This window comes from Rhea pennata, chromosome 1, assembly GCF_028389875.1.
Source record: "Rhea pennata isolate bPtePen1 chromosome 1, bPtePen1.pri, whole genome shotgun sequence".
Classification (NCBI taxonomy): Eukaryota; Metazoa; Chordata; class Aves; order Rheiformes; family Rheidae; genus Rhea; species Rhea pennata.
In genome coordinates, this window is record NC_084663.1 from 143,128,248 (window position 1) to 143,142,811 (window position 14,564).

Below are 14,564 nucleotides of genomic sequence, written 5' to 3' on the forward strand. Positions count from 1 at the left end.
ATCTCACTCTCTATTCTCCATGTGAGTGCTGCAAGGTCTAAATGCCAGCAAGTGGAAAAGGGGATGGAGGTCGTAGGGGCTGTAAGTCTGGGAAGATCTTGGTGTGTTTGTATAGCTCTATGAATTTTAATCCTGTGTGTGTGTGTGTGTGTGTGTGTGCGCGCGTGCGTGCATCTCTGGAATACGTGCTGAGCCCTGCTGCTGGCTAAACTTGTAAATGGGAACAGCAGCAGCCACATCTATTGGACTGGGACAGAGAGACCTTCTGGGTCTGAAAATGCATCTGAGTGAGTTTCAGCAGACTTTAGTGTTGAGCAACAGTCTAGGTCACTAAGTGCTGTCGCCTGCTGTTCTGAGTGGTTATGTTGTACAACCTATTGCTTATACCTTCACAGTAACAACTACAATGTTTCCTCCAGATATGTAAAGAGAGGAGAAGGAAACAGTGGAGGAGGAAGCAGTCTTGAGAAATGTGAAGAGAGCAGTCAAGGGACAGTAAAAGTAAAGCTTTTAACATGCAGTTGTTTGAATTTGGGTTGAGAAAATTTCAAATCTCTGGAATTGTTGTTGGACAGAAAAAGGAACTCAGGCAGAGAGGTCACATCATTACATACACGCAGAATTAAAAAAAACCCACTATTTTATGGCTCCCGATAACCAGAATGAAAACCAAAGATGATAAAAACTAGAGGAATTTCTCTTATTTTAGTTAGGGAAACACTTCTTGATCACCTCCCCAAGGCAAATAGGAAGTTTCCAGGTACATTGTTCAGTCTTGCCCCGAATAGCAAGGGAAAACATGTTGAATCACCTAGGCAAACTAACAGGGAAAGGTGGGTAACAGCTTTGTGAAGCAAAGGGTATAGGTAGTCCCGTAAACAAGTCCAACAAAACAGATGGACCAACAAGGAATCCGTGAGCTAGCATCGAGCAGACATGAGCATCACAGCAAGGAACACAAGCAGCAGGCATGAGCAAGCATGCTGGACTTGGCTCCTATGCAGCAGGTATGCAGGCTGAAACTTTCCATAAGGGCCTGAAGGATTTGGAAAGATCACTTTGAAAGATCCTGGCTGTGGCATTTTCTGCAGTACTGCACTCAGCTGCAGTCATGGAACAACCTGTTACCCAAAGAAGTAACTAGTCAGATTCAAGCTTAAAATCTATTTTTTATTGGGAATAACTGGTAAGACTACAGGAGAGAAGTGTGCAGAATTCAGGAGGAAAATGTACTTAGATACACATACATATAAAATCACACTTCTGTTGCAACTGAGTGATTAGCTGCCTAGGCCACAGGCAGGACCAACAAGAGTCAGGGTTCACAAAAGAAGTGGTATCCTTCAGCTGGAACCAAACTTCTTTCACAAGTGTAAAGGAAGTGGAAAAACAGTGTGTCAACAAGACAGATTACCCTGGCTACCCCTGGGAAGCCTTCTGCCTTTTTATGTATCTCCTAGGTCAGATGATAAAAGCTTCTGCCCTACCAAACTGAGTCTTCTTGGGGACAGCTGTCCTCGGATAGCCCAGCTGTGCACAGGCTGTCTCAGTCTGGAGTTGGTTTCCTGCATGGTGCATTCAACCCTTCTGCTTTTTTCTGATTAACCCCAAATTTGGTCAGGTTTTACTCATTACTCCTAAGTCATTAGTGGGAGACAGAAAACTTATCACAGCCTATGTGGCAACAAACTCCATAGCAGGGGGGATGGAACTCTGTCCACAAGAGCCATGTGCATCCATTGGAGAAAACTTCCAGCTCCAACACTGTGAAAGGGCCTGAATTTTAGAACTGCCTGCACTACATGGGCATCATCCAAAACATAGAAGTCAGTATCTTGTAAACCTTCATCCTATTGCTTGGTTCCTACAGAATCTCTTTAAACATCACAAAGAACAATAAAATTCCCTTTACTTCTCCTGTTGTGCTGCTCTCAAGAGCTCAGTCAGTTCAGACCACCAAGAAAAACAAAATAACACAGAATAAGTGGGCATAAGTCATTATTCTCATATGTCCAGAGAGAAGCCCAGCAAAATGCCTGGCCTCAAGTCTGTCTGTCTGTCTTGCAGAGGACCTTTGCATAGTTGACCTCAGATTTCTCTGCAAAGGCTATCACTGCTCTTCAATCTCACAGCTGGAAGAGCAACACAGCCAAAAATTCACCAGGTGGAAAAACAAAGAGCTAATTATCAAGCAGCGAAGATGCTTTTTGTGAGAAGTCTGAAGATTGTATTATCCAACTATGTGTAGCAGCCTCACAGATCACATTCCTCAAAGTTTTGCTAGAACAATGCTAAACAGTGCTGGTGGCAAATTACTTACAGAAAGGTTAGAGGATCACACAATCACAGAATAATTGAGGTTGGAATGGACCTCTGGAGATCATATAGCCCAACCTCCCAACCTCTTTTACAGGGGAGCCTAGAACTGGACGCAGTACTCCAGATGTGGCCTCTACAGGGCAGAGTAGAGCAGCAGGATCACCTCCCTCAACCTGCTGGCAACACTCTTCCTAATGCACCCCAGGGTACCACTGGGCTTCATGGTACATTGCTGGCTCATAGTCAACTTCTTGTCCATCAGGCCTCCCTGCTCCTTCTCCACAGAGCTGCTGGTCAACCTCTATCATGTAGTGGTGCATGGGGTTATTCCTCACCAGGTGCAGGACCCTACATTTAGCTTGGCTGAACCTCATGAGGTTCCTCTCTGCCCAGCTCTCCAGCCTGTCCAGGTCTCTCTGAATGGTAGCACAGCCCTTGGGTGTGCCAGCCACTCCTCCCAGTTTGGTAGCATCAGCAAACTTCCTGAGAAAGCACTCTGTCTCTTCATCCAGGTCACTAATGAATAAATTGAAGAAGATGGGAGCCAGTATTGACCCCTGGGGGACACCACTAGCTATCGGTCTCCAACTAGACTCCATGCCACTGAGCACAACCCACTGAGCTCTGCCTTTTAGCCAGTTCTCAATCCACCTCACTCTCCACTCATCTAACCCACACTTCCTGAGCTTATCTAGGAGGATGTTATGGGAGACAATGTCAAAAGCCTTGCTCAAGTCAAGGTACACAACGTCCACTGCTCTTCTCTCATCTGCCCAGCCAGTCATTCCATCATAGAAGGCTCTCAGATTGTTTAAGCAGGATTTCCCCTTGGTGAATCCATGCTGGCTACTCCTGATCACCTTCTTTTCCTCCATATGCTTAGAGATGACATCCATGATGAGCTGTTCCATCACCTTTCCAGGGGTGGAGGTGAGGCTGACTGGCCTGTATTTGCCTAAAAGATGCTGGGAGGATGCAACTATACCTATTGCTGAATATTGCTTAATATTCATTAAAATATTCAAGAAACCCTTGATCTTTGGGTCAAGGAGAAGGAACTCAACAGATGACAGAAAGGGGAAAGGCACACTAGAAAGGACAGAGACTCAGAAAGAAAAGCAGACTAAAACTGTGTAGAAAATACGAGAAGTAGAACTGAGGATACAAATAAACATAATCCATCTGTAATAGCACATGAGACCTGCCATAATATTATTCTATGGTTTCGAAGCTCTGGGTCTCTCAAAATGCATATAGAGAAATGTTTACTTTTGCTATCCTAATGTTTTTTCCTATTCTCTACTACACCATTTCCTTAGCCATCTAGCAAGAGAGGGTGGTTTGTCACCATCTAAACACTGACCGCTCTCAAATTCTGCAATCACTATTCTGCACTTGATTCATTTCCTTGTGTATTCCAGGTAATGATGGGTCATGATGGGCATTCTTTAAACCTGCAGTGTCTTTCTATTTTGTTACAGCTAAAAGATATGTCAGAATCAAGTGAGCATCTTGCCTATTCAAATTTTTTTTCCAAGCTACTAAGTAATGTCTAAGACATGCAGACCAGGGCACTTTCTCAGAGTTGAGAACTAACACACACAGGTACTACATTTGAGGAATTAGTTTTGACAAACCAAAATGACCTGGTCTTGCTCTTTTTCAAGGGCAGAATTACCACTGGCATCAGCTGAGATGGGAATTCTCTGACTCATCAAGGTTATGCAGCCGCACACACAACCCGACACATCACAGCATACTGACCAGAACTCGCCTGTCTGCTGGCTCAAGAAACAGTGCAGCCACATAAGCAAATGACAGTCCACAGACATAAGTTTTCTCGAGGGGAAAAGATGTATAGGAGAAAGGTCAGGAAGGATTTTTCTTTTTCTAGAACACAACACAGGCTGTTTTTACTGCGCTCCTCATTCAAGGGTAAAATTAATATTTCCTTGGTGAAAAAAGCACAGGGTTCACGTTTAGCCACTTAGTTGATTCACTTAAAAGGGTAATTAATTCACAGATTCCACCGCTTCCTTCAGGCTATTTTTAGCATGAAATAATACTACTGGTGCAGCTAAAGAAGCAAAATCATTTCTCTGAACTCTTTTTTTAAGGATGGGAGGGTGGGAGATCAACAAGGAACTGAGCCAGCCCCACACATCGCTGCTAGCTGCTTGGTCAACCTCATTTCTTCATTTTGTGCTTGTGTCTGGCTGCTGCAGGATGTAACACCTTGCTTTGTCTAGAGAGCAAGCGAGTGTTCAGAACAAATTACTCACAGGCTGCAGCTCCTGGCAAAGTCACCTTCATGCTGCGTAACCCACAGGTAGCAGCGCTGCAGAGGGACAGCAGCTTACAAGGGAACTAGCTGAAACCCACTGCCCAGCTTCTGGCCTACCCTGTAGATACCTGTACTGTGAGAACCTGCTTGGGCAGAAATGAGCTGCCTGCTCAGTGGCTCAGGGACCGTGCGCTGTTGCTTTTAAGGATGAAAGGACCATTGAGGCCTTGCCACGTGATTTTGTAGCTATCACAGAATATGACAAAAGGCCAACTTTTCCCTGCTGAGGCGGGCTGATCCCTCTACAGTTCTTTCTACAGTCAAAGAAGAGAGAGGGCTCCTTTAGACGGCTGCTGAGGAGTCTATCTCAGCTTCCTCTAGTAACCTAGTCAATATGCAAGGGCAACTAGCCTTCAAGTCACATCTCTAGAATATGACCTTTTGGTGCCTATTCCAAATGTTTCTCACTTCAGTAATCTAGTTTTCTACTTCCAGAAACTAGGCAGGTTATTGCAGATTGTACTTCACCAAATGATTTAAAGACATCATCAGAGGTAAGTAGGAAGGTAGCAAGCATGTTATTGAATTCATTGGCTGCTTTGTTCACCCACTCAGTTGATGTCTCAAGGTCTGTATAGAGCATTGCTGTGCTCTAGTCACTCATCAAGCTAGGCTACAAACTTCTATTTTTCAAAAGAAATTTAAAACCTAGGGAAAAAATTGTTTTTCATATGCAACTTATCCGGGCTCAGCTTTTTCTGAAACTCAGAAGTGTCAAACTACAGGGGGTTATAACTTAGCCTACTTACGCTATATCAGTCCCAGAGAACATGAATGCATGTAGCATAACAGAGCTTAGTTTTATTTTGCAAGAGGTGGAGTACAAATTAGACTGCATTTGTCAGGTACAGTGTTAAACTTGGAAAGTTGGAATGAAAAAAACTTAAGTACAAAAACGGCAGAGTAGGAAGTACACACTTTCCTTGGTAAATTTCTTTCATGGGCCATTCTCAGTGGAACTGCTCTTGATTCCTCTCTTCCCTATTCAGGGCCAGAGGCAAGCCATCATCAACCTGCCAGACTCGCAATCCATGCACACTCGAACTGCACCAGTAGAGAGTCTCATAACAGCGTACCAGCTTACAAACGAGTTCAATGCCTTAGCTAGAGCTAAGCTGATGGCTGCTGCCTAAGAAAAGCGTACCATATTTGCCCACTTATGTACCTAACAAGACAGAAGAAAGAAGATACGATTATTTCCTTCCTAAAATAGCATCATAGAGCTTTCCAGTTCTCTTGACTTGAATCTCTGTGAAGCCAGCTGCCTGCAGGAGATTGCTGTATTCTGCAGGTGTTCGCTCTTTTCCTTCAGTCTGTACCAACATATTCATTGAATACAGTTGGGTTTCTAAGGGTCCACTTTTGTCTTCATTCAGAAGTGATTCAACCAGTAGCACTCCACCGCCTGGTTGAATAAAGACATATAAAACACATGCTGAGCTGTAGGAAGATAAGGTAATTTTCAGCTGAGTTAGGCAGGATCCTAACTGTTAGTTTCAGTAAAAAGCAGCCTTTAAGTTGTATCACAGAAGACAATAAATGAGCAACAACCTCAGAGCATGTCTCTGCTTGACTACTTCAGGTACTTCAGTACCTTCAGTACCTGAAGTGGATGTTAAGGCTGGGATTGAAATTCTTGTCTCTCTCAGCTGAAATCCCAAGAGCTGAGATTAACAATTTCACTGAAAACTACATCCTATTGGCTGTACTTTGAAAGCTCCAAAGGTTTGATGTGATGCTTAATGGGATTTCTTCTATGACTTGTGTATCTTAACACTGCTCCCAGGTCCCATTCATGTGACTTTTTATGCACCTAAATATCTGGAAAGGATTCCAGATTCACTGTGCATTCACAGAGAAGATGACTAAACCTAGAAGCCGGATATGAGCATTTGCAACTGGATTTGGCCCTGTCTGGTTCAGCTGCACACCGGTGAGGTGAAAGGCTAAACCAAAGCACATTTGAACAGAAATCCTGCCAGCCAAATTGCCCATTACAACTGCTCTGTTTTGTGTAACTGATAGAGGAGAATCTCCCTATTTTTCAAGAGTTCAAACCTACCAGGTTTGCAAGCCTTGTGGACTTTTGCCAGCAGCTGCTTGCATTTGTCATCGTCCCAGTCATGCAGTATCTTGGATAAAATGTAAAGATCAGCTTCTGGAATTGAATCTTTAAAAAAATCTCCTGTAAAGCAAGAGTACATGTATTACAGAATATCCCAAAATATAGAGGGCTGAGTTAAGCAAATATTTCCAGTTCTGTTCGGTCCCAGAGATTCTAACTTGCCATTTCAATGACTCAAGTTAGACAGTTAATAAAGTTACCAGGTAAAAGTCCTTTCATGACATTGCATAGGGATTTTTGTTTTGTTTCATTTTGTTTTGTTTTGTTTTTTTGTTCCTTGTCCAGCCTGTAGGAGAATTGAAGTGTTTAAACAGCAGTTCATTTGAAATAATTATTGATGCACAAGGAAGCACTGGAGTTTGATGTTTCATCCAAAGACATAGGCCTTCAGTTTCATAAAAAAGTAAAAAAAAAAAAAAAAAAAGATTCTCATAAGTCGCACAGAAAAAGGAAGAACTTCTCTTAGCTATACATGGTTTCAGTTCTTAAAAACCTCCAGGAGGCATTGAACCACTGTAAGTCCACAAGGAAAAATGCAAATCTCGCACTTCCTAGTACTGGCTACATGGTGATGCCTTTTATTCAGCACCTGGCATATTGAATTCATACTTTTATGTCTGCATCTTCACTCTCATTTCTTTGTATCACTGGCAGACGTAGCACTTCCCATATATCTCCCTCTCCCTTTTATATACTCCTTCCCTTCCTCAAAGCCTTCCTTTCACTCTCAGAAGGTGAAGCATTATTATGTCATTCCAACATTTTGGCAACTTTTGAAAACATCAAAACCCAGATCTGCCTACACTCAGTTTCAGAGATGGTACAAAGACCATGCAAGATCTGAAGGCTGAGCAAAAGGCATTAGACCAGCTCACCCATGTTCAAAGCCTCAAATGTCTGGGAACTGGAAAATATAACAATTTGACTAGAGAAGCGAAAATCCCTTGCTCAGAGCAGGCCTGCTGTCCCATATAGCTACTGGAGGTCTGCACAAGAGAAAAGGGAATGTATATGAAGCTTTGTAACATGCATGACAACTGTCCACAGTTGCAGGGGTTGTTTTGCAGTGTTCTTGTTCTGAAGAAATAGAGTAATTTGCAGGAGTAAAGAGTTTCTTAGTCACTCTGTAATTGTGTGTCTCTCTTGAGGGAAGGTAGCTGGAGGTGCACAACCAGGACAGCCATCCTGTCATGTTCTGCAATGAGTTGCAGATATGGGCTATGGAGGATGCTGTCTGGGGAGAAAGAACTAGGAGATCCTCCTCAAGTAAGGGGCAACTGGAGGCCTGAGCTTCAAACGAGAGACTTCCAAGAAGACACAAGGGCTCAGAAGCAGCAGTTGTGACAATACAACTCCAGAAGAATTCCTTTTGAGAGTGCCCAAACACATTAGGAGCACCTCTGTGCACCCACCTTGGCTGCTAGTACTCCTCCATTCTCTAAACACACAAATAGCTCTTGAGGAAAAAGGCTATGAAAACTGCTAGCCTTCTGCACTGTTGCCTTTCCGACCAGATGCTTCACAAGGCAAGGTCGTACAAATGCACTGACAGCCACAAACTCCCAGCCTCTGCCAGGTGAGCGAGCAGGCTTACGTGGCCTCCAGCACCCAGGGCGCTCGCTTGCATCCACCATCCTGCAGCCATACGCTCCTCCAGCACACACCAGCACCCTCCCCGCAGCAGTCGGCACTTACCTTCGTGGAAAGCGATCCGATGCTCCTCCGAGGGAACAAACCACTCTTTGGCCACTTGCACGACTTTTGGCAGGTCGTAAATTGTGACCGTGGAGTTTGGGTACACAGAAACACACTCCTGCGCCAAAGCCCCTCCACCTCCTTTGGAGAGAGCAGAGGTGGTCAGTGCTGACACAAAACCACCCCGCTCATCAACATGCCTGTGCGGTGACGCAGGCAGCAGTGCATTCGGCCTCACGGCACCTCGTTCGCACGTTTGTCCCTCAGCTGTCATGGAAGCAGAGGAAGAGGGACAAGCGTGGCCACGGACTCCGTCTGCTCTGCAAGAAGCCCCTGGGCTCGTGGCAGCCAGGCCTGTGGGCTAAGCCCCTGGCCTTGGCAGCTCTTACACACCTCCTCAGCTAGAGCTGCTCTGGCAGCTGGAAGAGAGGAAATGGTAAGAAAAGCCGCTAAACCACGCAGTGGGAAGGGAGTGGATGGAGTCCGTGATGGAGACTCCCAGCTCCCATGAGTCCTGGCAGCGTTCAGCAGTGCTGGAACAACGAGGTCCTTTGCGGTGAGAGGCTACAGACAGTCTCCCTACCTAACATGACTGAAGTGGAAGAGGGAGAGATGCTGGCACCAGAGGGATGTACCAAGCAAGGAAGGAGAAGAATATCAAACCCTACTCAGACTTATGAGATGCTCTAGAGAAAAACAAGCAAACAAAAAAAACCACTACTTATTTTCCTTTCCAACCCAACCCAAAAAGTAGAAAGCTGTCTTTATTGCTGACAAGTTTCGCAGATCTATTTGCCTTTACATTGCTATGCACATCTTGTAATGCAGGTGCTGTTTTGCTTTTCAAAGCTCATAAAAGATGACAGTTCAGAGGCTTGTAAAAGAAGATCTAGTGACACTCACCTCCCAGGTCATAAATATGCCTGAAAGGGGAAAGGTCAAATGCAGCAAGAACATCTCTACCACATATACTCCATACTGAGTTCTGGCCAGCCATGAATTTCAGCATTTCTGCTTCTGACCTAGTATTGCAAACAGAGACAGCATGAGGAAATGTAGCTTATAATGTCCTTGGTGACTCATAGAGTACAACTCCCATCAAGAGTTTTAGTTCAAACACTAATCTCTGATTCCACTACCGTGCAATAAATTCACTTTGCATATAAAGCCTACTTTTAGACTTACTGTGATGTATTCCTTCATTTGAATAGAGAATTAAGACTAGTGAAGTCCAACAGTGTATGACATTACTAATTTTTAGGCTTTCAAGGGATTTTTCATTCAACTACTATTGCGATGTGCCAAAGACATCCTTTGATATGGTTTTCAGAACAGCAATTTCTGTTTTTCTTTTCAAAATATCAGTGTCCCAACAATACATATACATAAAAGGAAACACTGTAAAAAGGAAATACTTAAAATATTTCAGATGAGTAGGACTTACACATCAGCATATTTAAGTGCTTTGGGTCATAATTCAAAATAGATATTTTTTCTATGTTAAGAAGAATGAAATTCCAGTTTATATAGTAATGATTACCTGTACATTGCTCCAAAAGGATCTTTAGAGGAAATGCCAAAAGCTCTTTCATATTGGTTTCTTCCTTCTCTAAAGGAGTAAAACGACAAAAAAGCATATTAAAGTGGATTTCTTTTTCTTTGCCCCTGGAAAAGAAGTTGCAAATTTAATTCATCACTGTGCATAGGAACTACCTTGGGCAAGATATATGCCAGTCTGTTTGTAATAGCTGAGATCATTCTGACACCCTTACCTGCTATCCACAAAAGGATAAAACAAAAGGTTTTTTTAATGTTATTATTTTGAACAGGAATATCTGATTCTTTATGAGACCACATCTGGAGTGAAAGGGTGAGACCATGGTACCCCCATGCATCATGGTCATCAGCTGCACAGACTGAAACAAGTGAGACTCCATCTCCATATTAACCTACCCTTGTTCTCACTTCTTTTGCAACAGAACTATCCTTGTCCATTAGCCCTTACCATTTACAGGTATCTTCCAACAAGAGCAGCTGTAATGATCAAGTGCTATCGTGAGGGCCACCAAACATTCAGAAATCTGATTCCTAAATTTGCTCTACAAACAGCAGCCCCACTGCCCTCAAGAACACGCGATGCAGTAATGACAACACCATACTTCAGCCATTCGTATTTCTTTCCAAGAACCAGCCAGTGTCTTTCTTGTGTTCTTCCCCCAAAACACTCTGCTCACAGCAGCCTAACTCATGCAGCAAAGCAGGCTGCAATAGGCAGCACACAACACACACTCTCCTCCTTACCTCACAGCATCGGTCAGGTAGTGCCAGCACAAATAGACTGTGTTGGAGTAATACATCATAATATGATACTGAGACTTGGGACTTGATTTTGTAAGGTAGAGGTTGGAAATTTCTGTGTTTCTGTAGTAAGCTAAAGAGATGAAATGAATATATTTACTAATATGTATACTATCATCTTGCTCAGCCTGTCGCACAGCATGATATTTATCACCAAAAAAAAAAAAAAAAAAAGATATTTACTTGCAGATAAAAAGAAAAGAAAAGAAAACAAAACAAAACAAAAGGTATACAGCAGAGTATACAGCAGTAGCATACAGGCAGAGACAGAAAAACATTGCATTTATAATCAGTTCTTTCAGGTATTATATTCCAGGGTAGGTGAGCAGTAGTGAAATCTGTGTTGCTCCATTCACCGTAGGTAAACACCATGTCCCTACACTTACCCCAACATCAAACATTTCTTTGAGGAAGAGAAAGAGGAAAGTCTTATGATGAGTGTCATTATTTATCTATAATTTTTCCTTTCAGAGAAAGGTCTGTGCTCTATGTAACCGAAAAGCCTTTGCAGAAAAGTCTTTTTTTCTAAATGGTAAAGTAGTCAAGTGTGGACTCTCATCCCCAGAACATTGTACTCGCCCCTTTTATCCCCTCTCCATGCACAAGGGCAGTCTCTTTCTTTGGGCAGACAGACCAACATTCAAAGCACACGCTGTGGAAATCACTCCTGCTTCCTCCAGTGCAGCCCCAGTGGCATCACCCACTCTGGTAGCGTAAAGGACCTGAGGCTTCAGCTCACACTAGGGCAGCAGCGTGATGTGGAGAGCACATCCAGATCCTGCAGGGCTACCCATGCCCCTACTTGCCTTGGGACAGGCCCAGGGAAGACATACAAATAGATGTAAAGGCTCATGCTGTTCTCCTTGCCACTGCTGGGCAGCTGCTGTAAGCCCTGAAACAGCTCGAGAGAACACAGGACAGAGCAGGACACAGAACTGCGCTTCTTTTACATCTTTAGTCGTGTTGACATTTGCTGCTGCCCTTTCAGCCAAAGAAAGGCTGCTGTTCCCAAGCAATTATCTCTTTTTGCCACCTACAGTCACTGGCCTAATCCTGGAGCTCCTCTCTCCACACACACACCTTGCTTTGCTTTCAAAACCATCAGACCTTTCAGTCTTTTGGCTTCTTCCCCTTCTTCTGCCATTTTTACCTCCTCCTCTTGTCACCTCTACTGCCAATAGCTTCAGTCCCACACAAGCATCCAGAAGTCTTTCTGTCCCGCTGGGGCTGCTGCCCAAGCGTGCAGCAATGGCATCCGAAGACAGGGGCTCTCCTGACTCCAGCAGTAGATCAAACACTCCCAACTCGCAGGCAGTAAACAAAACCTGGATGTCAAGAAAGGTGTCAGTGAGTGGAAGTGAATCAGGAGAAAGTGCCAAGGCCTATTGCATTTCTAACTTTGCTAAATTTGAGAAAAAGAAAAATCTATATATTCTATAATGATTTTGATGGAAAGATGTTCCTTCTGACACTCAAGTGCAATGATTAACCTAAAGTTCTTTTGAGTACTGAATATACCATACACTGCTTGCAGTGCACTCTTTTCATTTCTCTTTCTTTAGTGGCTGTGATACTGCATTTGCAAAGGGCCACATTTTAAGACTAGGTTTTGTGTGCAAATGCTACTGCCTGTACCTTAGCTTCAGAGCACATTTTGACAACAGTCTCTCTTGCTTTCTGCCTGGAGAGCACAAGCACAGCACTGTGTGATCTTTTGGCTAAAGATCTAACATGCATTACAGTGAATCCTGGGGACTCCAGAGTGGCTTGCAGTGGGAAGCATGTCAATCCTCCCAGGATAAATTCCACATGTACCAACTCCTGGAACAAGTCTGCAACCTTTGGACAAACATACATAACCTAAGTTCACACAGTGAAAATATCCTTCTTTGGCTGTACACAGTCAAGTCCATAAATAATAGTTGTCCAGTTCACCACTCATACAAACTCTCCTAATACACTAAGGAACACAGTTCGCGAATTGGCTGTCTGTATTTATGGTGATTTGGTAACATCCATGGAGCTTTCTTTTCCTCTCAGTAAGAACTGTTTAGGCAGGATCTCAACATTACTGAGATAATTTCTGGAAACATAATACCAATGTGAATTTGAAAAGTATTTGGGCACCCATCTTTCACCCCAAATAAAAAAGAATTGTCCTCATCCTTTTTTGCCACTCTTCGCGGACAGCTCTCCCTTTCCAGAGTCTTTGAGTAAGCAATATTTGCACACCTCAGCAGAACATTCCTTCTATTACCATTTCTGCCAGGGTTACAATGAGGAAAAATAGTAACAACAATTAAATTGTGGAATGAGGAAAAAAAAAAAAAAAAAGCACCAAATAGGAGTACAAGACTTTTATGCCCTTCTGTGCGCACAGACACACACACATGCACAAACATCATCAGCAAACATTAAGGAAATTGAAATGACTAGCTCTGCGTCTCTCTCAATTAGATGCTGTCTGGAAAAGTGTCATTATACCAGCCTATGTTTCCTACACCTGAAAAGTAGGTAATATACGGAAGTTACCAAGTTCAGCCCACCGCATAATGCACGCAGCCAAGCCTGAGAGGGGGAGGAAATTATTCTGTGAGAACATATTTGAAAAACCTTGCTGTTTGAGTGGTATGCCAGCATGGAAAAAAAAAAAAAAAAAAAAAAAAAAAAAAAAAAAAGTGATGTAAGCCAATCTTCTGTTTCTCAAACTGAAAAATATAGAAGAAATCCCACTACTTAAGGAACCTTGCACAGCTGAGACAGTAAACATCAAGCCCTAAGCCATAACCCCCTGCTTTTTCAAAGCCTCAAGGAGACAGTACTTCTGCACATCCAAGCCCCCAAAATCTAGATGGGTACCAATAAATGTTATGTCCATTCTGAGGGGTCAAGGTCTCTCTCAAACCTCTTTCCTTTCCAAAATTCATCCATTAATACAACTAATTTAAATCCAGTGTACTATTAGGATGCTTTCTTATCAGACTGTTTTTTCTTCAAAGAATTACACTAAGGATATGAAGTGAGACTTTTGAATATTTCTTTCTGCATAATCTTAGACATCTATCCAATACTGACTGATACTTCTTACCTTTGAGACTAAAAATCCATTGGTGTATTGGAATATGATTTGAGGGTAGTCAAGGTCTTCTGTGGAGCCCATCTTCCTCCTGTACTGAAGCACAGATCCTCTCCTCCTCTTAATTTAAATAAGCTTCTTTCCACCAAGCTCAGAGCACACCAGGTGATCCGCTTAATCCTATTGCTTCTGAGAAACACATCCGTTACAAAACACATTGGATTCAGTGGGTTTGAACTTCTTGAACTTCTTGAACTTGAACTTCTGCTAGGTTCATTGCTGTTTCTTCGGAGCTTTCGTCCTCAAGTACAGGGCTCAAGAAGCAGTGCAGACTAAAATAGTATCATCACTTCAGTGGTTAACTACTCACCCTACTATTTCAGAAACAACTGAAAGCTTGCGACAAACAAATAAGAAATCACTGCAAAACAGCATCCAGAACCCAAACTCAGAGTGCATAAACCAAAGCACAGCCTTTTTTTTGCACAGCCTTTTTCGGGACTTTTTCAAAAGCAGCTTTGCTCAGAGGGGCTGGAATTGTGACACTGAAAAAAGATCCTTCAGCTAGAGATCCTTGCATATATCAGCCAGTCCAATGGCCTCTGACACCAGAGGAATGAGGACAATTTGGCAACACGCTTCTTCAT

The 14,564-nt window shown here is 43.1% G+C and overlaps 1 protein-coding gene across 1 annotated transcript; it reads right to left on the reverse strand.

Moving 5' to 3' along the window:
• Positions 1-5,856: 5,856 nt before the first annotated feature.
• Positions 5,857-14,001, reverse strand: LOC134139961 (acetylserotonin O-methyltransferase). Its single transcript, XM_062574768.1, has 8 exons — positions 13,930-14,001; positions 11,992-12,166; positions 10,785-10,914; positions 10,024-10,092; positions 9,387-9,505; positions 8,484-8,624; positions 6,726-6,848; positions 5,857-6,068 (listed from the first exon to the last, which is right to left on the reverse strand). Exons 1-8 carry the CDS (start codon positions 13,999-14,001, stop codon positions 5,857-5,859), a joined length of 1,041 nt encoding a protein of 346 aa, XP_062430752.1.
• Between the last annotated feature and the right edge of the window lie 563 nt (positions 14,002-14,564).

Bases quoted from the DNA above. Each gene is read 5' to 3' on its own strand.
- LOC134139961 (XM_062574768.1), bottom strand. From the start codon at position 14,001: ATGGGCTCCACAGAAGACCTTGACTACCCTCAAATCATATTCCAATAC. The intron at 10,093-10,784 runs GTAAGGAGGAGA...TTACTCCTTTAG, and splicing joins TACCTGACCGATGCTGTGAG to AGAAGGAAGAAACCAATATG. The intron at 6,069-6,725 runs GTAGGTTTGAAC...TTATTCAACCAG, and splicing joins CCACAAGGCTTGCAAACCTG to GCGGTGGAGTGCTACTGGTT.